Here is a 24,628-nt window from a genome sequence, read left to right as displayed (position 1 = left end):
AAGAGGTTGAAGGACTTCTGCAAATACTGCTAGTTTTCCAGAATACTTTTTTGAAGCAAAAAAATACTTTTTTGCACGTATTTCTCATTGTCCTTACTTAAGCAATAATTAAAATTCTAGTCTGGAATAAACATCATGCTGCCAGAACTGTGTTTGGCTGGTTGATTATTTTCATGGTAAGAATCGACAGAATTTCAGTATCTGCAGTAGGTATCAATGAAAGTTAAACTGTTTCTCATTCCAATATTGGCTTTGCTTTTTCCTGAAGCCATTGAAAATGTATTGGTTAGTAAAAGAAAATGTGTAATATTTTTTAACTGTTTGCTCATGTTTGAAATGCTGCTCTTTCAGTTTCTGTTTTATGATTGCAGTGCTGCCAATGGGGAAGAAATACTAAATGAATCTGAAGTCAAGCTAGATGCTGTCCGACGGAAGATTAAGCAGGTTGCGCAAGAACTGATTGGAGAAGACATGTATCAGTTCCACAGAGCTATATCTCCAGGTAAATTATTTTAAAATAGGGAAAGTATGCTATTTTGCATTAAGCTCAGCTTCTCTTGATGTAGCAGTGGTTCCTCCTCATGCCACAGGTCTGAATTTGTCACATTTATATGGTTATAAATCAGGACTCAGATTAATCTTTGTTGTTAGCAAACTAAGCTCTGGTACTAGAGAGGCTATTGCCCTACAGTCTTCTTATCATTGCAGTTAAACGAATATTTAAATAGGAGACTACAACTGGGAAAATTTGGACCCTGACCTGAACTGAAGTTGGGAGTAGTTCTAGTGAATGTACTGGCTGGTCCTCTCTGACTGAGAGGAGTATGTGCAACACACTCATTTACCCCACCTGAAGGGTTATAATTTCTGGGAGGAGAGCGGGAGCGACTATCTTGTGAAATGATCCCATTTTGAGTTGATAAAGTTCATGAATTAAAATCCTTAGATTAGCATTTTCTTTCTGCTAGAGACTCAGAATGTGCTTCTGCCTCTGTGTTACAAGCATTAAATCGGAGTTTATATCTGTTTCAGTCGCATCTTTTTCTGCTTCTTTCTGTAAATAGCAGTCTTTACTGACATCCTTGAAATACTAAGTTGCAGTGCTTTTGTAACTCTGACTATCAAATCATATGTCTTTGCTGAATCTTTGCTGGCAATCTGAATCTTACCTAAAATTGTTAGGCCTTGTTTGTGGCAACACGTGAGTAAAATATGTAACTGCTTCTTTGACATCTCTGTCATGGCATAAAAGTGTCTTGTGTCTATCAATCTTGTTTTAAACATATTGGAATCCTGTATATCTTTCCTTGTTCAGCCAAGACTTCTTCAGCTGAGGAGAGCTGAAGATTTGCCCTGAATGATTTAATTGTTTAAAAATATCCATAGGATTGATTTGATAACCAGCAGCAAATACATCTATGTCACTTACAAGACAAACAGTGCACAGGTTAGCTTGGACTTATGTCTTACATAAACTTAGGTTTGTTAAGAGTGAGACAGCTCTTAAGTGAAAGCTCAGTTTGGCACTTCTGAACCAGAAGGAGCTTGCCATACCAGTCTTCAGTGGCTCTTAATTCAGTTCCGCAGTCCTCGTACCTGTGGTGCATTGGGTTGTTCATATTAAATATAAGTAGTTATTCTTAAAGAGCCACTTAATCTGTGTGCATCTTGCTGCTATTTATAGCTTAGTACTGTAATGAGGCAATGAAAAGAAAGAGATAATTAAAAACTCTGACACTACAGGTGACCTCAAACTGTGAACAATACTAGTCCACGTATATTATGAGTATCTTGACATGCTGAAAGTGTGTTTGGATTTTCATTTTAGGTATTGCTTATAAAAGCTGAAAATCCTTGCATTCAGTTTTATGAACAAAAATTTTTGAAAGCTTCACTGAGACTTGTAAACCTTGTCTGAATAACCCCTGAAGTTTGTAGTCCCGTGTGAGTCATATAATGCTATCTATAGAACAACAGCATTTGAGGTCTGCTACCTCATGAATCTTTGTGAGACCTCGTGATACAAGCCTTGCCACATGAGCACAGTTGCTACAGCATAACCAGTTACCCTCCATCAGCTGCTTCACCTGAACGGTCTCTATTTTCTTAGTATGTGGCTTTGTGTGGGTAAATTCAAAGAGGCAAACCTACCTCTGTTTTTACTGAGGGGCAGCTTGCCTGGAATTAGCTTGCATTCATCTCAGATGTAATAGAGTACGCCTACATAGTAGACGTATGGAAACTTACTGTGCGATAACTTCTGTGTGTACCCATGTCTTATAAAGCAAGTGCGCAAACCTGACGCTAGGTTTCTACTTCCAGATTCTCTCCTCTGAGTTAAAAAAAAAAAAAAAAAAAAAACCACAAAACATTACTTGTTTTGTTTTTTAAAAAAAATACATCTTTTCCAACCTGAAAAGTTAGGGTTTTTTACATGAAAGATATGTAAACTTAAGCTAGCCATAGCAACCTGAAAATAAAGAAATAAATGAAAACATTTCTGTTCAGGTTTGCTTTGTGTATTTGGTAAATACTCATACACAGTCAGCTGCACTGATTCTCCTGCATAATTGATTTCTGACTTGCATAAAGATATCTGTTAATATCAAAATGGACTTGAATAAACTCTTTAGAAAACAACTGAAAATATGCTAACAGAAACAATTCAGCAGTTCTAAAACTTTTCCCCCAGTGTTTTCAATCTCAGCCTCTTAAAATGACTAAGCTGTATTTGTCCATTGTAGAGCAGGCCAAATTACTATAGACCTCTAGTAGAGGAAGTTAGAGGCCTGCTGCATGTGTATGATGACTCAATGCCTCCACAGCTGCAAAGCTTTTAGAGTAGAATAGAACAGACTATTTCAGTTGGAAGGGACCGATAATGATCATCTAGTCCAACTGCCTGACCACTTCAGGGCTGACCAAAAGTTAAAGCATGTTATTAAGGGCATTGTCCAAATGCCTCTTAAACACTGACAGGCTTGGGGCACCGACCACCTCTCCAGGAAGCCTGTGCCAGTGTTTGACCACCCTCTCGGTAAAGAAATGCTTCCTCAGGTCCAGTCTAAACCTCCCCTGGCGCAGCTTTGAACCGTTCCCATGCGTCCCATCACTGGGTACCAGGGAGAAGAGCTGAGCACCTCCCTCTCCACCTCCCCTCCTCAGGAAGCCGTAGAGAGCCATGAGGTGGCCCCTCAGCCTCCTCCTCTCCAAACTAGACGAGCCCAGAGTCCTCAGCCGCTCCTTACAGGCCATGCCTTCCAGCCCTTTCACCAGCTTTGTTGCCTGCCTTGGGACGCATTCCAGGACCTTCACGTCCCTCTTAACTTGTGGGGCCCAGACCTGCACACAGTTACATGTGTATGTACACACACAGAACAGCACATCCCTAACACTTGCATGGGACTTGGAGTGAGATTGTCATAGAATTAAAGAATTTTCTTACTACAGTCTTAAGACAACTTAAGAGAATGAATCTCACTGACCTCTAGGTAAAAAGAAAGGATGGTGAAGAGGTGTTAGTACACTAAATAATAAGGGGGAGGAGAAGTAGACTCTACAGTCCATCTTTCCAGCAATCAGGTGCGCAGTCGGCCTGAACTTTGCGATTTTGTGGACAGAACTTAAAAGATAGAAATATGCAGCCCTCCCCATTGCATTTCTGGAGTTAGAACTGGAAATGACTGTAGTTTTACCTTTTTCCTCTCTTCAGGTGACATGAGTAAGTGGCAAGTCTGTGGAATCTCATCAGTTGTATAATACTGCCTGGCCCTGACATCTCCCCGTTGTTTCTGTAATTAGGTAGTTCTTGTCTCATTAAGATGACTGTATATAAAATCCAACTGAAATAAGTTGCCTTCATTCCATTTCTGTAGGTCATCCACAGCATCTACTTAAATTCTAGCTCTTCTACATGATGCTCCTCTGTGAGGCGAGATTGTGCCAGCTGGTGTCTATTGTGCATGTTTTGTAAGTGTGTGTGTTAGAATATATGCATGTGTCACTGAGAAGACGGAGAATGCTTTTAGGCATTGTTTAAATGAGCTCGTGTGTATGACAAGTATGAAATGCAAACTTTTAGCCAGAGCTTTACTCTTACCTTGTTCATGAAATCCTCTGCTCTCCAGTTAATCATTGGGATGGCAAAAAAAGCAATATGCGGCTTAAAGACTGGTAGATCTTGATTGTGCTGAAGCTAGGATCAAGGAGGTGTCAGAGATGTGAAAATGCTTGATACCAGGATTATGAAGCTGAGATAAAAAACCTAGAGACACGAAGAATGAGGGGACAGTTAGATAAAGAGCAACGGTGAGAGGGCATGCTTTATTCCCCCTGCCCCCCACTGTTTATGAAGAACTGTAATTGGGAGGGAAACAGTGATAAGAGTTAAGAATGTTGCTTTTAGTTTTGTTTTTAAGTCGTGTTCTTTAACTGTTGCTTTGCTTTTTTCACAGTGGAAAAAGCTTGCATGCCTTTTTGAAGATAAATGTAGCTAGGAAAAGTGCTAGATCTTTTGTCTTTATGTATTTCCTAGAGCTGTAAGTCTTGACCTTCCTTTCACCTACTTTTCAATTCTCATTTTGTATTTTAAAGAAATTCTGGAGAACTAGTTAAAAAGCTTTTTACGAACAAAAACATTGCCATTAAACTGCTTTTTTCTTCAAAAAAGAATAAAGAAACGCCTATGTCCCATATCTCAAAAGCAGCGTGTCCAATTAACCTCAAACTTCCTAAAAATATTCTCCTTTGTCTTGAAACCAAACATGAAACATCCTCCTGTTCCCCACCCTACCTCTCACAGAAAGAGTAAAAGGGATCAAAACTGGGCTTATAATGGAAACCATCGTAGCAGCCGTAACTGGGGAATCATGACTGTCTGCATAATAAAGCTGCTTAATACATATTTTATTCAGTATAATAGCTGTTAGCCTATAAATAGAAGAGTGCTATGAGTATAATGCTTGGGAATATTGTTTGCCACTTGTAATTGTTAAATGCTTTTTTTGGGGTTACTCCAAGCAGTTGTTCTTTTGACTTGAAGATAAAACAATTCTGGCAGAGCACTAAAGGAGTTTCATGCTTTCCCTCATTAAGAATAGTGCTAATGGCACGCAGGACGTTTCCCCAAAGGACACTTGCATGAGCTCAAACACTGAGTATAGCACTAATTGAACAACAACAAAAACTGATGACTGTTTTCTACACGTTTCTTAACAGTACAGATTGTCCCAGGGGATGATTAAACAAGCAAACAAAGAGATACTGAAATAATGAAGTCTTTTTTTAATGTAGAGCTCTTCATTTGTTATGTTAGAATGTTCTGCTTTGTTGATATTTTTAAAGCTTTACTATTTGTAATATAGAATTCCTGCTCCTTTGCCCCACTTTGCAGTGTATACCTTCTATATCCTGTGAGGAAATGTGTACTGTGTCTTTAAAATTGTTGTGAGACACTGTGCAAGAAAAGGACTGAAAAAGATTGTATGAATTTATGAAGGGGAGGAAGAGATTTTTCAGGTTTTTATGTGTGTGTGTGTATATATATATGCATTTGGGTATTTTTATATATATTTAACTCTAAAGTACTAAGGAAAATATCAATAGTATACAGGAAAGACCTGTACGAGCCTTAAAGGCAAGCAAGAGGGTGCTAGGCAACATGTTAGGATTTATGGAATTATTCTAAGCATATTCTGAATCTACTCTGCATAAAGGCAAAACTTGTGTAATGCAGAGGGAAACTAAAAGTTGCTTGATAGGTTGGCATTGTGTGGGACTGAATGGAGTATCTTTTTAACATGATTTTGTTAAATGAAATCTCCAGGTATTTGAAGACTTACTCAATTTTTTGTCCCTTAACAATAAGGGCATGTGAGAGAATTGTAAGTCTTTTGAGGTGTTAAACTATTTTCTGTAGGGCAGCTTGACTGAAAAACCTCTCGGAGTGATAGTTTTAACTATGCGTTGATATTTTTACAGTAAGGTCATTAGATTTCTGCTAGGAGCAAGTATTCTCTTCACGGCTGATAGCCGTACATAAGACAAAATATGGAATGAGGAGCCCATAATTCTTCTGGGGCTTCTTCAGTAGTGTGGCATAGAGTGGTGATAGTAGATGCGACTTAGAGCGTTGTCGGCTGACCTTTCTGTTTGCTGTGTGCCTGCGCTAGGAGCAGCGGTGAGTGGAGTGGTGTGCACAGAGAAGCTCATTAGCTCTTTATCATGTCTGCACTTGCTCTCAATAGGATGAGATGACGAGGCTGTAAAATGTCAGCACCTTGTCAAAACTATTGCTCTGTGACTGCTGCTGCTGATGATGATGCGGGAAATTCTGTGTAAAAGTTCAGCATTGACGCAGGCTAACACATAATTTATCTTGTGCAGGCACTATTTGTGTTCTGAGAGAATGATATAATGGATCTTATTTCTGTCTCCTGCCTTATGTCATTTAGAGTCACTTTAGGTGTGTCACCATACTGCACAAAACTGCGTTGCTCGATTGGACAAAGTCAGTTAAGTCTGCGCGGATGAAAAGGAAATACTTTAATTGTGCTAGAATACCATTTTTTAACTGCAGTATTTAGGACCACAAGACATGATGCTGTAAGAAATGCTATGGAGATGAGTGAGGTCTGTCCAAGCAGGCCAGATTTAGATTACTAATTCTTTAAGTAATATTGGGGTTTTTTTTTGTATTTTATGAAGGATTCAGATTAGAACACAAACTAAAGGAAGTATCCATGTAATGATTTCTGTGTTACCTGTTTTTTTTCTTCTTACCTTTTTCACTTATAATATGGAAAGAACACCTCATACTTGAGCTGTGCTAGCTACCTTTGTATTTGTAGGCACCTATGTATTTCTGAAATAATACCAAGGTAAAGAACTATTCTGCACATCAGGAACAGTAGAAGTAGGACATTTTTTTCCTCTTAAGAAAGTTTAAAAACTGTAATAAAAATAGGTGGCATATTTAATTGTAGGTTGGCAATATAAAGGAAAGGTGTTTTACTGCATGAGGAGGGTATCCTGAATTGTTAAGGTCTCACCCAGGAAAAGTCTGGAATACACCTCAAACTTGAAAGGAAAGCTATCCATGAAGGAAGCAATCAGGTTTCTGCAAGATGGTGGGAAAACATAGTAACACAGGAACAGGATGTAACTGAAGAATTAAAGTTCATTTCTTTGCCCTTCTGGGTGAGAGGTAAAATGCCAGAAATGGAAACAAAGTTTCCTGATTATACTGGAAAATTAACAGAATTTGCAGTGAATAAGCTAATATTTATCAGATCTAATTTTGTTAATTTCTTTGTTTCTCTGGTTTGTTACTTTCTCTGATGTTCTCACATCACCAAGTGTGCCAACAAACTTTGTTGAACTGATTTTCTTCACCCTGCAAGTTGCTTATTTGAAACTTGATACCTTCAGCTTGTTGCATTTTACTACCCTTTGATTATTTCTGGTTCATGCCTTTTTTCTAAGTTCTTCCAGGGAAAGTGAAAAATCAGCAACTGCAAACCCTCTCACTTTTTTACTTTCTGCTGCAGGGTTTGTATGCCCATACACAAAAACTTAAAACAAACTTGCGAAAATGAATGTGAATTCAGATATGACCAAACAGGGCATGCATCATGCGAGCATTGATTATCAGCTGATCCCTGAATGAGCCATTGAGTTCAGCATAAGCTGTAAATTCAGCAGGAGCCATTGAGGGCAGCATAAGTCTGTAAGAGAAGCTATATACAGTCTTTTAAAGATGCATGCTGTGGATCGGGCCAGACAAAGATTGTCCTTTCCTAGTTCCAACTTAAGACCTAACTATCCTAAAGTCCTGCAGTACTATTATGGCAAATACTGCAGTTATTTTCATGGCAATCTGAAACTAGTGATGTTGTTTGTCTTTTAATTCAGTTTCATAGCTAGCGAATGGAGACGACCTTCTGCTCTGGCTCAGGAATTCTTTTTGACCCCGCAGCTGTTAACATCAGTAATTCACAGACCAGAGTTCTCCAGCCTTTACAGGAACCAAGTGCAGGTGGAACATGAGAGAAGACCAAGAAAAAAAAATCTATGAATCCTTTTTGTTTGTTTAAAGTCACACAGGAGAATATGTCATAGAGGAACTCCCATTCCAGGAAACAACTAGTATAGTGCATCGTGATTAGGTTTTTGTTTTGCAGTCATGTGGTGAGAAATAGGGGTTGGTGAGTGGTGATGTAGCTTTTTTACCATCTCACCAGATCTATATTTATGGGGATAAATGGCCACCGTTGGTACTTCGGACGTACTCGTGAGTTGGGGCTGTTGCATGGAAACAACATCATCTTGAGGAGAACTTTCACTGGGGTTTGAACTGAAGAAGCTGTGTTGTGTTAGGTGCACCTCCTTCTTTGATCATTGAACATCCTGGCTGAGTCAGAGCTTCCTTTCTTTGGTATCTTGAACACTTGCCCTCAAGGCTGTTAGTAGTGTAAAATTTGCCGTTTAGCTGAATGACTTTTGAAACTCTGTATCAATTATCAAGGCAATCGGAGGTAGTCAAAGAGATCAGGAAGACTACTTGTCACAGGAATAGTTTGGGGTTTTTTGTTTTTTAAGAACTCATGTAGAACATTGGCTGCTCTTCAGAATTTCTACATTTTGGGGGAAACAAACAAACAAACAAAACCCTTCAGAACAGAAGTCTTGGTTACAAAAGTAACCATTGTACATCCCTCAGGTCTTCAAGTAGGAACCAAATGACAGCTTATGAATTTCTCATCCACAATGAGTCATCTGCAAAAAAACCTAGCATTTGTCATATGTACACCTATTTCTAATAACAATAACAAAAAGGCTTGATTAAACTGTTCTCTGCGGTGAGAGATTAAAATACTCTTTGCAGTGCTCTGCAGGGTTTTTGTGCCTGTTTGGGGAAATAATTTAACTCTCGCAGGCACCTGTGCCTATTAAATAGGGAACCTATATTTGTTTTTGTAGTTACTGGGAAAACAGACTAACCTTGGGATTACCTTTTTCCTAAAGTTGGTGTGTATTCAACGTTTAACAAAGTGAAAACAATATTAACGCTTCAGTATCTGAAATATGTCAGTTCAACACATGCAGGTAGAAGGAAACAGAACTTCTTGGTGGTCATAATGTGTCGAGTAGCAATTGACTAATCAACAAAGCATTCAGGGCTTAATAGAAGAAATTTGCATCAATTTAATTATTGATATAATAGTAAACCAGTTCAGACAAATCACTGCTAGATGTAATATATGTTCTTTATTTGTATTCCATTGGTAATCAGTTCAAGGTTATTTAAAATAAGTTTTTCTGACAAATATTCACATCTGGGTTTGTACTGATTACTAAAGTAATTTCAAAACTGGATTGATAAAATGGAGCAGTTTGTTTATGTGGATGTGGACTTAGCTGTGTTTTTTTTTTTCTCTCCCAATTCCCTTAAAAATTCAGACTACTTGTAGCCCTACCTGCCATAATGACTCAGCTTTTGAAGTATTACTCAGATTCCCCCCCCAAATTTGTAAGCTTTTATGGACATTTGTTCTAGTGCTTTTGTTTGTATTCGTTAGTTAGTCCCATTTTATAAAATCCATCCCTGAGTGGAATTATTCTTTTAAGCCATTTTCACAACAGGATGTCCAGAGCATGCCTGTCTCTGAGGATAGCTGGCTTTATGCTCTTTCAGTGTACTGTTATAAAATTAACCTTTGACTTCATACTCACAATCAACAAAGCAGTTGGATTGTTTCACAGCCTCAGTTTTAGTTTAATTACTTAAGTTTTTATCACTTGTGCGTGGGAAGAGACCTGTGAATCTAAGGAATCATTGCCAAGTCTGCAGAAAACTTAAATGGAAGAGACTGAGTTGTGAATTGTCAGTTTCATCTTAATAGGACACTGATTCTGAAGCAAAATTATTTAATTTGTGTATTAATAGTTTTAAATTTATTGCTTGTACTTGTTTTAGTTGATGTACCTGGTTAATTATTTGTTTATTTCACCAGTTCTCCCCTTCATTGATCAATATGCTTTTAGAAGTGGGTTCTTTAAGTCTGCCATCCTCCCCATATTCTGCAGAACTTTGTAATAAGGGCTCACCAGTTTAACTTTGGTTCTTCTCTATTTGGGATTTCCACAATAATATGACTTCTTTTTTTCCTGGGTTGTGGGAGGCAGGTTGTGGTTTTTTTGGTTTTTGTTTTGTTTTTATGAGAAGGTAACTTGCCAGCCTAAACAACGTGATGATAAGATAGAGCTGTGGCTATGCTGTTTTGAGTGTGTAATGAATTTGCAAGTAGGTAGTTTCACATGACCTGCCCTGTAAATAATGTGCCCCACCCTTCATATAGTGATCCTGGAAGAAACCTCTGTATGTTTTCCTGCCATCTTTCTAGTGGCTGCTATTGCCCCGTGATTCCTGCTGCATGGTTTAGGGGAGGAGCTGGGTAAGAGAACACAGGCTGTCATTTGCTTGTGTCCTAACCATCAGCACAGGCTGCTCTGTGAACAAAAAGATACAGAGAAAGAGGAAAGGAGGATGAAGGAATAGAAGGAAAATGAGTTTGAGAAGAAATAAGGAGAGAAGCAGCTTATTTGGGAAGACGGCAGGTAGCATTGGCATTGCTAACCTTAAGAACTGAGAGGCATGAAATCCATTTTAACCCATTTTTTAACTGTTGAACAGATATTTAAAGGAGGGAATGAAGTAAACAAAATTTTAGGAAGAAACTTTCACCTCTTGTTTGATCTGTCATTCTGGGTTAAAACTTCCGTGCATGCATGCATGTACATCTCAGGTAGAATTAGATTCTGTTTACCCTAACCTGACTCCTGCAGTTAAGGAATTTCTGTTCTTTACTAATTTTTTAAAAAGAACTATCTTTTCCTACCCCTTATGCGTTCATTTGACTCTCTGAGTGCTCTAATGACTTGGTTTTTTGAAGAAACTTGATTTCTTTCTAAGCTTCTTAGAGAAACTGCTTAACAGTTCTTTTTCAGAGCTTGCGTATATAGATAAGGATAAATGTCTTGAGTATCAGCTGATACAGCTGGCAAAAAAAGTGCACAAACTTTCAGACACCAAATCTCCTCCTTTATAGATAATATGTGCTCAGAAGATATCTCAGTGTAACTTTCTAGTTCTTACATAGAAAATAAATTTCCAAAATATAGAAGGAAGCTATTATACTGGGTCACTGTAACTTGTCACTAGTACAAGTTATTTATATAGAGTAAATGTAATAAAATATCAAAATACTTAAGCATTTTGTTACCTTACATCTGTAATTTTAAGAAGTGCTAGTGGAAATAATACAGTGCTTTTAATTGGGATTTTCGGTCCATGTACTAGAAAAAAAAAATTACATAAAAGGCAGCCTTACAAATTATTCCATTACTGGCAGCTCAATCTGTAAATAAGCCAATTTTGGAATAAATCCAAAACAAGAGCATAAGGGGAAAGGTATTGTTGGATGGTGTAGTGAAATGGGATGGGGTTTTTCACCTTGGGGATTATTTGCTGAAAATAGCGGATGTCCTACCATTAAGCTAAAACATAACATGTTTAAACATCCTTCTACCTGCACATGGAAACACCTTATTTCAAGGTCTTGGGTCATTGAAGTGTCATGTTGTAGCTACTTCCAGGAGAAGGACTTTAAAAAGAAAAAAAAAAAAAGTCAAATGTGAATATTTTTTGCAAAGTAGTTGTTACCAGGATTTGTTACCAGTCCATTTGTAATGGTAACAACTTTAAATGAGGTTTTGTAAGGCTTACTTGTAAATAGAGGGAGATAGATTCCCTAATTGTGAAAAGGTGATAGTAAATGACAAACCAGACTGTGCGTGCAACATTCACATGGTGGCATTAAACAGAAGGAGCGAGGAGAAGAGTGGAACGTGTCAGCTAGGGTGGGACGGTAGGAGGAAGCAAAAATGTGTGTGTATACGTGCATATAAGTATGCCTATCTAAAAACAAAAAAACCCCAAAAAACCAAAAACATAAAAATAAATGAACGGAGGAGCCAAACACTTGTCCTGGAAAAGGACAAAAACGTTTGTGGAGAAGTAGTAAAGTGGAGTGAGCTGAAACTGGAAGTTATGATTGATCGAGAAAACCGTTTACCAAAAAGTTTGAGAGCTGATTTGATCTCTCTGAGAACTTGGGAAAATGCCAAGTTGATTCTTCATGTGATAGTCCTCTCCACAGACAGCAGGGAGGGAGTCTCATAGGTGTTGTCATGTTGAATGCTGCTGTATCTGGTAGCTTACAGCTTATCCACAGAAAAAGCCAAAATTTTGTAGTGAATTACTGGCCGTGTTACACCAGAGGGGAAGTCAGGAAAAGAATGGGTGATGAAATCTACCTCTCTGCAACTTCTGAAGTTATTTATCTTAGAAGATCCTGAGTAGCTTTTATCTAGTATTCTATTACTTGTGCCCAGAATGTTTTACTTGAATTCAGTTGATTGAATTATTGTATTTAATTGGCCTTGCAGCTCCCTGTGTGTGTTCTGATTAGTGAAGCGCAGTGCTGAGTGTGGCTTTGGTTGCTGGATGTTTATTCTGCTTTTCCCACTGCTGCTGTACAGAAGCATAAAGGGTGCAGGCTGAATTGCCTTTCCGGATTGCCTCCACTCACCTTACAAATACGTATTTAAAAGGAAAAAAAATGCAGGTCACTTATCATGCTTTTGTGATTGTAATGTGGAAAGCCTTCTACAATTGAATTTTCCCTTGAGGTTACCTCTAGTTTTATGGGGGTATTCCCACCCTCATCTGTTATTCAAATCTATGTTCTCTTCTTTTTGGTTTAGACTTTTTCTTTGATCCAGGTAAAGTCTAAATTTGCTGCTTCCTGCATATCTCTGTAGACTGAGGTGCTGGCCCTGTAGGGGTCAGTTGAGGATTTTAAGATTATTCTAATGGAAACAGGTTTCTACTTCTGGCATCCTTGGGTACCTCCACATTTTTTCACTTTACACACTGCAAAACTATTGTCTAATCCTGGCCCTCTTGCAGCGTGATACGGCAGTGTCACCTTTTTGCTTCTCTTGAAGTGAAACCATGCCCTTAAAATGGCTGAGAATAGCTCTGCGAGAGCCATCTCTGTCATGTTACAGTCTGTTCCTTTAATGTCCTCCTTTGGTGCTTTCTCTGTCCATAGGTCAGATACACACGTGCATTGATTTTGTCTTCAAAACTTTTTTTAGCTTAGTCCTGCCACGGCTGTTTGTTCCAGGTTTGTTTCTGCTTTTTTTCCACCGACAGTGCCAACTTCAGCTTTCTGCTTATGAACTTTTCCCACACGCTTTCCCTACATCTACTCCCCGCACATAAGGAAAAACTGACAGAACCTGTGAAATCGCTGTCTGAAAATTCAAGCTCTTATTTTAGATCTCACCTTTGCTACAATGCGTACAGAAAATCACCATCTGCTAAGTAGGTAGCGAGAGGTAATTGTGGCAGGTGGCTGCAGATGGCATACAAATCTGGTACAAGCTACATTTGTTATCCCATGTTTTATTTCCTTGCCAGCACACCAACTCCTTTTGTCCCCCTGCATGCCTTGTTTTTAGAGTGTAAGTTCATTTGGACAGAGCTATCGTTCAGTGTACTCCTCTTGTTGGACATCACAGTCCTGTCTGGTTGGTTGGGTTTTTTTTGTGGTTTGGTTTGTGGTTTTTTTTGTTGTTGTTTTGTTGGTTTTTTTGGTTTGGAGTGATTTGTAACGACAGATGCTTTGTCCTGAACATGAATTTCATCTAACCTGTATGTTTTAAGGAGCCTGTTCACTAATTCCCACAAAATAGAGAAGTGGGATATTCAGTTTTAAACAAGTATCTACTGTTGCTGATGAGATGAAACAAAGGAAACTTTTTTTTTTTTGTAGGTGAGCTGCCTTGCTTTTGATTTATCTGCAGTCTTTTTCTCTGCATTGTGTCCTGTGTCTTTGTGAACTCGTGAAATACTGAACTGCACTCTCCACTGTACAAATGCCGTATTTTAAAAGATCCATTATCATAGAATAGTTTGGGTTGGAAGGGACCTTTCAAGGCCATCTGGTCCAACCCCCTGCAATGAGCAGGGACATCTTCAACCAGATCAGGTTGCTCAGAGCCCCGTCCAGCCTGACCTTGAATGTTTCCAGGGATGGGGCATCTACAGCTTCTCTGGGCAAACTGTTCTAGTGTTTCACCACCCTCATTGTAAAAAATGTCTTCCTTCTATCTAGTCTAAATCTACCCTCTTTTAGTTTAAAACCATTACCCCTTGTCCTAACTCAGCAGGCCCTGTTAAAAAGTCTGTCCCCATTTCTCCTGTAAGCCTCCTTTAAGTACTGGAAGGCTGCAATGAGGTCTCCCTGGAGCTTTCTCTTCTCCAGGCTGAACAACCCCAGCTCTCTCAGCCTGTCCTCGCAGGAGAGGTGTTCCAGCCCTCTGATCTTTTTTGTGGCCCTCCTCTGGACCCGCTCCAACAGATCCCTGTCTTTCCTGTGCTGAGGACCCCAGAGCTGGATGCAGTGCTGCAGGTGGGGTCTCATCAGAGCAGAGTAGAGGGGCAGAATCAGCTCCCTTGACCTGCTGGCCATGCTGCTTTTGATGCAGCCCAGGATATGGTTGGCTTTCTGGGCTGTGAGTGCACATTGCTGGATCATGTCCAGCTTGTCATCCACCAGTACCCTCAAGTCCTTCTCTACAGGGCTGCTCTCAATCCCTTCATCCCCCAGCCTGTACTGATACCGGGGATTGCTCCGACCCAGGTGCAGGACCTTGCACTTGGCCTCATTGAACCTCATGAGGTTCACATGGGCCCACCTCTCGAGCTTGTCCAGGTCCCTCTGGATGGCATCCTGTCCCTCAGGCGTGTCAACCGCATCACTCGGCTTGGTGTCATCTGCAAATTTACTGAGGGCACGCTCAATCCCAGTGTCTGTGTCATTGATGAAGATATTGAACAGTACTGGTCCCACTGTGGAGCCCTGAGGGACATAATCGGGAGCTGCTGTTCAGTATGTTTCTGAGGGTAGCACGATGCTTTATACTGATATTACAGAAGGTTCTGAATGAAAAATGCAATTGGAGTAAAAACTTGAAAATGTTTATCTACTGTGTTCTTGGTCCGGTTTTCATACTTCAGAAGCGTGCTATGTTAAGTTATGTTTCAGTGTTATTTCTGGATTATCTTAGTTTTCACTTCTTGCTAGTAACCTTAAAATAGTCTCACTTAAAAGATTAAAAAAAAATTGTGTGTAATCATTACCTTAATTCTTCTGCTATTTTTGCAGGACTTCAAGAATATGTTGAAGCAGTCTCATTTCAGTATTTTATCAAAACACGATCTTTGATTAGTGTTGAAGAGATCAACAAACAACTAATATTTACAGCAGACGACAGAGAAGAAACAACAAACACGGTAAAAGTTTTTCTTTTCTCATGTGACAAACATCTTTTTGGGATGGAAATGCAATGAGTAGGCTTAGTCACATTTTTGGCACCTGATTAAATAAAGCCAGTTAGTGGAATGGTATTAGATATACATGTGGGCTTTGACTCAAAGCATGTTCAAAAAAGCATGTTCAAAACATGCTTTTTATTCTGACAAGTAGTAAACTAAATCTGTGGGATACAAGCTTATAAATTGCACATCCTTTTTATTCAGAGCAAACTGAACTGCTTCTGGTACAGGGAAAGATCCAGGATAGTGAAATACTAGCAAAAAAATGTAGAGGATGATTTTTTTAATGGCTGTGACCGCCTGTAAGGCCTACTGGTGTATAGTGTTGTAGCAAAAGTTTGGGGAGACAAATAAATCCAAGGCAGGATGAACTCCATGAATGAAATCTTACTGCTGGTACTGAGCTAGTCACAGGAGGCACTGTATTCAGCTTCTGTTAAAATGCACTGCATATGTCTTAGCTTGGTCATTTGTAACTTCCCTGGAGTTGATCTTGATGCTTCCCCTCAGAGGACAAGCTTGTGTCCCATCATACCTTAGCCCTAATACCATATCTGCTGTTTCTTGACTTGCACATACTCCTACCCTGCCCTAAACAGAACTTTTTCCATAGGGACAAAGTACTGCCACCGACCACAGTAAACTGGGTACAGTTTGATTGTTGACAGGGGACAAAAGGCAATTTTGTGGTAATGTACCTAAATGCACATGCAGTGCATGTGCAACGGGCAGTAATGCACAGCACTACTGCTTTAGATGAATTCCCAAGTCTGCTTCTGTTGAGGAGATTCTGCTGTAAAGCACTTTTTATTCTTTCTTCATTCTCTTGGTAAGATACTTGCAAAGAAGCCAAGTTTTTAGCTTAAGCTCATTTGGCAGTTCAGAGGCAAACCCATTGTGGGCCACTTGTTTTAACAAATTGTGAAGTTGTTAACCCCTGCATACAGGCCTCTGACCAGATTTGTGAGTTTGGGTGGATAGCATGTTATGGGAACAAGGGAACAGAAAGAAACCTGAGTTGTCTCCCATGTTAGCAATATTTTGGCAATAAAAAGCATTAGAAATTTGGATATAGGAGCAAACTTGTAACTTTCTGATGAGTTTTCTTCATGAATTACGTTTTTAGCTATTTTAATGAGTTCAATTGACATAAAATGGATCTGAGAGAACTATAGCTATCACCTTCTTGTAGAAAATGTATTTTGAAATTCAAGATACTATTACAAAATTATAGGATTAGTTTTCATAATGCAGACTATCTTTGATTCTTGACTGCTTTGGTAGCTTTGGACAGAGCGTTTAGGGAAAATTTAAATCTATTAGGCTGAGCTCTGTGAGCCAAAAAAAAAAAAAAAAGCAACTGCAAATAAATGTTGGTACAAAGATGTGGTAATTCTATTTGCAAACAGAGATGGTAGAAGCAGGGTGTGTTTATCATGCTTGCTAGAATGGAAATCACATCTCAAGTGGAAATGATGCTTTCATACCTTCCGGTGTGCTGGGAGGAGATTAGTACTTCTGAAATAAGACTGTGTGGAAGTGCCATGCAATTTAATTTTCCGGAATGTTTTTAATTACCAGTTATGTTAGGTAAGTTAGTGTGTATTTGAACCATTATAGACTGCTTTTTCATAGTTCTCTGTACTGGACTTTGTTCTTTTCTGTCCTCAGACCTCCAATTCCCATGATAAACAGCCGCACACTTGGAGCCTGAAGGTAACACCTGTAGATTACCTACTGGGAGTGGCTGATCTAACTGGAGAGCTGATGCGGCTGTGCATCAGCAGCGTTGGAAATGGTGACATAGACACGCCTTTTGAACTGAGTCAATTCTTACGTCAGATTTATGATGGTTTTACTTTCATTGGCAACACTGGACCTTACGAAGTATCTAAGAAGCTGTATACGTTGAAACAGAGTCTGGCAAAAGTAGAGAATGCCTGCTACACGTTAAAAGTACGGGGATCTGAAATCCCAAAGCACATGCTGGCTGATGTGTTCTCCACCAAAACGGAGTTGATTGACCAAGAGGAGGGTCTTTCTTAAAATAAGGAGACTGTTGCAACTCAGGAAGAGGACTTAGAGAAAGAGTTTAGTTGTGGTTTGTGGGGTTTTGACCCTTATCAAAGCTTTTTAGGTAGAGACATTTTTAGTTTTATCTATGAGAAGATTGTTTGCAGTGGTAATTTGTAACCAAAAATATTTTTTATGATGTGCAAGAGAACAGATGTTTGACTTTGTCCTCTTGGTATGGAATTTCCTGTGTAGCTCCATTGTACCTTCTTTCAGAATGGCCAAAATTTCCACTGCGCTCTCTACCAGTGACTGTCAGTTGTGTGAGTCACCTCAAACTGTTGTGGTTGCTGTTATCAGTTTTCAGCAAGCACAGCAGTGGAAAAAAAAAAAATGGTTAGGTACTGTTATTTAGCATTATCCATAGGTTTCTGCTGACCCCTGTTTTCTGAGTATTTGGGTTCTGTACTCAGGTCATACCTAAAACAATGCACCTATGTATGTGTAAATTCATCCCTTAACTTGAAACTGAGGTGGTTTCAAAAGTGCCATGTAACTTAAGTTTTCTCTGATTAATGCTTTTGAGCACGAAACTGAAGCTAAGTCAACTTTTTACCAATTGATAATTACACCAGGTAAATACTACTGTGCACTCACTGTTTTGGGCCTCTGTGTTTAACCTGAACTCTGTTTAAGTTAACACTGATACTTCACAGTTTTGACATGAGCTAGAAAATCCACAAAAAAACAATATTGTGGAATGTATTGGTTTACATATTTTGTAATACAGTTTAATGCAGAATCTGACATCTTTCTGTTTGTAGACAAAAGCAGAAGACCTACCAAGTGTGTTTAACATGAGTAATTTGGTGTTAGGACAAGCAGTTTTTGGCCAAAACAAATGCGGTGTGGTGTTGGAAGTCTGTTCTCCATTGTTTGTGCTGCCCTGAGGACCTCCAGTGGGGTTGAACTGGTATTAGTGAAAAAAAGGCTAGCCAAGCTTTAAATATCTGTTAGCAGGAACTATATCATGTGCATGTTCCTATGGAAAGGAAATTGCAAACAGAAATGAGGCAGACATTCTGACTTCCACATTTATCTTTGAGGTGGGTATGTCACCATTGGCAAAAAATCAGGGCTTTCTGCCGGTGTCTGAAGTTATGAAAGTCTGATAATGTACATTATGCTAAAGGAAAACAGATAAAACAACATGATCTTTAGATTCCAGGAAATAGGCCTCCCAACTGCAATTGAAAATACTGCATGTTTTTTATTTCCACTTCCATATGCTGTGATACTGCCAATATTTTTCCCATGAGCATGTCCTGAGTAGCTGGGATCATCTGATATATGGATAGGAATGGGTAAATACATTTCTGTCACATTTTTCCATTGTTTCCACAAAAAGCAATATGTGGTGGGTTGAACAAGGAGTGGCTTTTTTCCTACTGTTTAATACTGTTTTTTACAATAAATTCTGAAAAGCAGTCACTGCCTGTACGTTGGTCCTTTTGCCTATTGGTCCCAGTGGTAAATAACAGTGCGAGTTTCCCACTGTGCAGGACTTGACTTGGAAATGTCACTCCATTCCTTATGTTCGTACTTTGAGGGGCGCTTTCTAATCCTGAATCTCTTTTCTTTTTCTCCCTAATGTTATTCTCCAAAGTCTAAAAACTAGTTAGGATAGAAACTTCATGTGATCCTCTTGAATTAAAACAATGCAAAGGATTCAGATGACAAAACGAGTTTATCGCTGGAATAAATCTGCAATGGTACCCACATTTCTACATCTCTCCTTTTTTCTCTGCTTTTTTTCTGATGGGAGGAGGGAAGAGAAAGGAGAAGGATACTTATTAATAAGGAATGTCCCCCCCCCCCCCAGCCCCCCTGAAACGTATGCATCTAGTATTTCAGTTGATGCAGGTAAGAGTATAGTTCTGTGTCTTTTGGCAGAGCTAAATTTACTGCAAGTAACTGCATGTTGGGTGTATGTGTGTGAAGCGAAAGCAGATAGTTACTAGAGGTATTGCGTGATATTAAACAGGTCTGTCTCTTGTCTGTCCCAGCAGCTGTCAGGTGGAATTCAGAAACGTTCATGGCGCAGTTTGAAAAGGGATGAGATGAACTCCAGCACGTGGCAGCGCTTGGCTGAGTGGCGCTCTGCCTCTCGCCGTGGAGCAAGCACACGGTGGCCATAGCTTTAGTCAGACAGCTCCTGCTTTTGTGCAGTCATTCATTATTTTAAAATTACAGGTGTCTAAGAAGCGTACTTTTTTCTGGCAGTCTTCAGAGGTTCTTTTAAAAAATACTTATTGGTTCTAATGATTTTGAGGTTTAAATTTTCTGTAGAGAAAACTTGAAGGACAGACGTGATTTCTAAACTTCAGGCTGCCTGTCCGTAATCAAAAGCTGTGAATAATTTCTAATAGGGAGCAAAGTGTATGTGTGGTGTATTAAAACACCAGCACAGATGGGAAATAGCTAATGGCCTGCAAACCTCCTGCTCAAGGAAATATTTTCCCCCAAAAACAATTACACTGTAGCTATTTGAAAAGTGACAGACATTTATCAGCAAAACAAGCTGCTAAACAAGCAATGGCAATTTTCCCATTTCTTATCCCATTACTCTGTGGAGCTATTGATATGCTTGGTCTGTGGCCAGAACAGGACTACGTCATAGCAGATGTTTCACGAGGGCAGCTCTGCGTGCTAAAAATCATCTGCCTTTCTAGAATCTCCTTTCTCAGAAATGATTTTTCTTTATGGGTTCACTTTTGTCCTGACTATTAATTTGCGGTGAGGAAAATAAACCCAACCGCATTCAGCTTTCCAGAACTGCCAGAGAAGTTATGCAAGAGAAACTTCCTGTTGACAGGACACGTCTGTCTGTCTGCTTCGAGTCCTGCTTACTTGGATTTTCAGTGAGTTCATTGAAAGTCAAAAGGCAAAAAATTAAAATAGGACCTTTTATAATATCTAGCATATTAGGTGCCTCATGGAATTCTATGGACCGGATTCTGGCACTGCCCTCAAAGAGTTTGCAATTTAAGAGTAGGCAAAAGAGTAGCCAAGACAAACAAAAGGAAGATGGTAGAAAGCGGGGGGCAGATGGAGCGACAGGATTTTTACCAGAAGACTGTGCGTGGTAGTAGGTTGGTTTACCACTTCCCATTTCGGAAAAGAAACTTGTCAAAACTTGAGAAAGTCTGGAGTGTGACAGTAAAGGGTTAGTTGGGAAGGGCGAAGGCAGTGGAGAGGCAAAATGGAAGGAAGTGAGGTAGAGACAAAGGGGGGAAGAGTGGCAAGGAGTGGGACAGCATGGAGGAAGAGCAGGCTGAGCTGCAGGACAGCGGGTGCACATGAGGAGGGTGGGACTGGGGAGGACGTGGGACAGGAAGACAGCCCTGCGAGGAGCTGGAAACAACACTTCGAAACCAGGTGACTCAGCTGTAAGAGAGACTTGGAGCTGACCGTAGGAACTGACTTTAAAATGCCCACAAGGTCCCCAAAGCATCTATCTATCCTTGGGTCATAAATAAGGGGAACTTGATTTTCTGAGCAGCTGAGAACCTGCGGGTCCTGGACTGAGCAGGGTTTGCAGGCTTCCAGCCCTGCCGTCACAAATCAACAAGAAGCTCTTCATTCCCACACCACCCAACTCCCCATGCACGTTCCCTTCGCTCCCGTATTGGTAGCCACAATCCTTGATGTGTGAACTACCACCATTTGCAGCTGTTAGAGACACGGTTAGATATAGTTTTTAACATAAAGGAATGCTTACGGTGACCACTGTTTCCCCTTGTGTGCTGTTTACGTGTCCGATTCGCTGTCACTGCTGCTCCAGCCCCCTCTGTTTCTTCCCTTGCTTTACTTATCCTTTCTTAGGCTGTACCGTTCTTTTGGGCCATTGCCCATGTCCATCCCATGGCTCGGTCCTTTCCGTGTTTAGCTGGCATCCTGGGGTAACGCGTCTCCATGCAGGAAGAGGAATCGGTTGGTTTCTTAGGTAGGTTTGTCTACTTGCACCTCCAAATTTGGAAGCAGTGTTCTGGCTGTGAGGGGAGAGGTCTGGTATTCCTGCACTCAGAAGGCCTGGCGCGAGTGTCCTACAGCAGCCATGGCGCCGCGTCTCAGGATGGATGGGTGGGCAGATCTCATGTTGCTTTTGCAGGTGAGCAAACCTTAGTTATTCTGAGGTTTGCAATCATCACGAGCCAAGGTAAATTGCCTACAGACATGACAGGAGTTTCTTCTCCAGTTCTGAGGAAGGTTGCCTGAGGAGTATGATTTCCCACCAACTCTACCTCTTTTTACCTGACCCATCATCCCTTTGAAAGGCCTATTTGCAGAACGTAGCAGAAGAGACTTGCCTATAACTTGTTCCGGAGCCAGTCGGTGCCTCCCTGAACACTGGCCAAAAGCGATGTGATGGCTCCTTTCTCAGCTCCTCCCACAGGCCGGGCAGGCTGGCTCTGGTGTCGCTCTGGCCACCCGGGGGCTGAACTCTGAGCCTCCACTATTGGATTTTGCAGACCAGTGACATGTGGGTTCATCCTCTTTTTTTCTAGTGGTGGTGTTTTCACGCCATGCAGATGTTTGCTCCTCCCAAAGAAAGAGGTTGTTGTCCAGGCTCTGCTCCTCCGCCGCCACAACAGGTCAGATGACTTCTTGAGCCCATCATAAACTGTTTCTCTGCTGCTGGTGCAGCGCAGGTTTTATGGGACATCCTTTATCTTCGGGCGCTTCTCCCACAGCCCTGTGCTTTCCTGCAGGCTTGCAAGTCCCTTTTAATCCAGAAGGGTCCTGCCACTTCTATTTAATTCTTCCTCGAAGTTCTCCCCTCTCATGTCTCCAGCAAGACGAGCTGACAAAACTGATCTGGAAATAGCTCAGTTTTTTGTTAAAATGAGCTTTTGCGTGCCTGGGGACAGGAACCAGATGGGTGAAGGATGCACTTGAACTGATAGGCTTGGCTGTTTCAATGTCATAGGAATATTGTTAAGTGCTGGCAGTCTCATTTTAGGAGGGAGGGCGTTGTTTCTCTCCTTGCAGTAAGGACTGTTGGTTAGGTATATTTTCCTTTGCGTACCTCACACCTAAAGGGGAAGGTGATGGACAGGAGGTGCCAGGGCTGTGAGGGAAAATGAGTAAGATAAAGTGGTGCAAGGTCATATAGCAAATCCGTCAGGAGTCTGGAGTTAGGCTCGGCTCTTTCAACTCCCAGCCCAGCTTCCACTGCTGCGAACCTGAGCTCCTCTGCTCTCCAGAGTCAGCCAAGGCAAGAAGCTGCTCCGAGCCCTTCATGGGACTGAAAGGCGAAGGCCACTGGCACGTGCAGGTCTGTCACCTGCCACGTCTGTGCGTGCCAAGCGGGCAGGCAACAGCGTGAGAAACGCTGATGCTGAACTTCCAGCCGGCCTTCATAAAATCCTATTTTCTCAGCAGAACCAGTTTTTCTAATCCATTCCCTGTTCATTGAGCTGCGTCTGTGTTTGCGCTGCCGCCGGGCAGGGTGGGCAGCCGGCCCGCTGCCTGCCCACACCTCCTGGTGCAACGCGTTTCCTTTGCCTTCTTCCCAGACCTTTTTTCCAGCCTTTTCAGCTCAGCCTTTACCCACGGTGGCTCCTAGCTGATAATGCTGTTGAAGAAATGTTGCTTTACAGGAGCAAAGCAAATTAGCAAATAATTTCGATTCTTATTTCTTAATTTGAGCTACCTGTGCAGCGCCCTACCGATTTGCAGTTACACCGATTGGTCCTGAATCAGTTGGGCTCATTTGAGATACTTACCTCTCTATAAAAACTTTTATTGTCTATTAAATGTTGGGGTAGAGTTTGCCTGGGTCCTACTTTAAAATGTGTTGTATGGGATGCCGTGGGCATCCGCGGCGAGAGACCCGAGTTTGTGACTAAATCGTGATGCTCGTTGTAAAGAACATAACAGGTTTAAAGCCAACCTTACCAGGGCCTGTGCTCTGCAGGAACTGACCAGGAAAAGCAGGGCAGCTATACGCTTTTAGGTTATTTTAGATATATGCTATACTTCCACTTCTCTGGGCCTGCCGTCTTACAAAAACGATTCGTATTTGTCAATTATTAGAGAACGTATATTTGTTCTGCCACCTAGTGTCCAGCTCTAGAAATACTCAAAACAAGCTTTTGGGGGTTTTTCAGTTACAAGTTATTTGTTGTTTTCAAGTTCTTATTAACACAATCAGTGTTGCAGCGTAAGCTTCATTTTTAGACTTAGGTAGGCCTCTGATAGTAATAAATTATACTCAGCGCCTTCTGCTATTGGGAAATTTTGGGAATAGCAGGGAATAGCATATGTTTCTTTTATATCTCATCATATGTGTGGATGATGTTTTGAAGACAAATAAATAAAAAGCCATGAGAAACTTTGACTAGATGTGTTCTTGCAGACTTGTGAATTATACAAATACTCTTATTTGAACTAGTATGTTTGAGGAGTACCAGTGCTAATACGGATTCATAGACTTGAGTCCTAAATTCCTTAATTTATATTATAATCATGCTACCCATACAAGAAAATGCAAGCCTTTTTTAGCTGTTGAACTCCTGGTATTAAGTCAAATGCTCCTGCATGTGCGAATGTGCCTGCGTACTTCCCTGCAACGACTGTGGTTGCCACAGAAAACCCTCATGTGGAAAGCACAAGTGGCTTCAAACCCACGAGACTTTGTAGCATAAAAGAAGCGGCTGTGCTGCGCTCTGTGAACAGAACGGGGCTGGAGCTGGTGTTTAACACCTGGGACATTGCCTGGTTGATGCTAAAGGTGAGTCGGTCCCTCTTGTTGTGCCTGCCTGGCACCTCTCCCTTTGCCCTGTGCTGCTCAGGGTGCCTCAGGCCAGGAGAGACCTGGCACGTGCCATAGCGAGGGGCACCGTGAAACGCCACCGTGGGCTTCTAAAGGGGATAACACAGCCTGAGTGGCTACTTGGATTTCCCCCTGTGGAAAGGCATTGATACCAATCACTAAAAAAATTGCATAAATAGACTTCAGAAATGGTGGCACTGTCACTGTGGAGACTTATTTATACTTCTAGAGGTCATTCAAGGGTTATTTCAGAGCCCTTCTCCTACAGGGCCCGTTCATTACTGAGTACCTTCCACAGGATACCCACCCTG

General features: G+C 40.8%; 1 protein-coding gene across 2 annotated transcripts in view; it reads left to right on the top strand.

Annotated features, from left to right (window-relative positions):
- The window catches only part of TSNAX (translin associated factor X), a 30,179-nt gene extending 6,994 nt beyond the window's left edge, over positions 1-23,185 (top strand). For both annotated transcript variants that reach the window (XM_082307956.1, XM_082307957.1), the window contains 3 exons: positions 372-502; positions 15,297-15,424; positions 17,138-23,185. In XM_082307956.1, the coding sequence (XP_082164082.1) occupies positions 372-502; positions 15,297-15,424; positions 17,138-17,512 (634 nt within the window). In that variant the 3' untranslated portion in view covers positions 17,513-23,185. The remainder of the gene's footprint in view (positions 1-371; positions 503-15,296; positions 15,425-17,137) is intronic.
- Positions 23,186-24,628: the final 1,443 nt, after the last annotated feature.

This window comes from Platalea leucorodia (assembly GCF_965183815.1).
Source record: "Platalea leucorodia genome assembly, chromosome: 3".
In the NCBI taxonomy this organism is placed as follows: Eukaryota; Metazoa; Chordata; class Aves; order Pelecaniformes; family Threskiornithidae; genus Platalea; species Platalea leucorodia.
The sequence above is the reverse complement of the archived record's forward strand: the minus strand, read 5'-3'. Positions and strand labels throughout refer to the sequence as shown.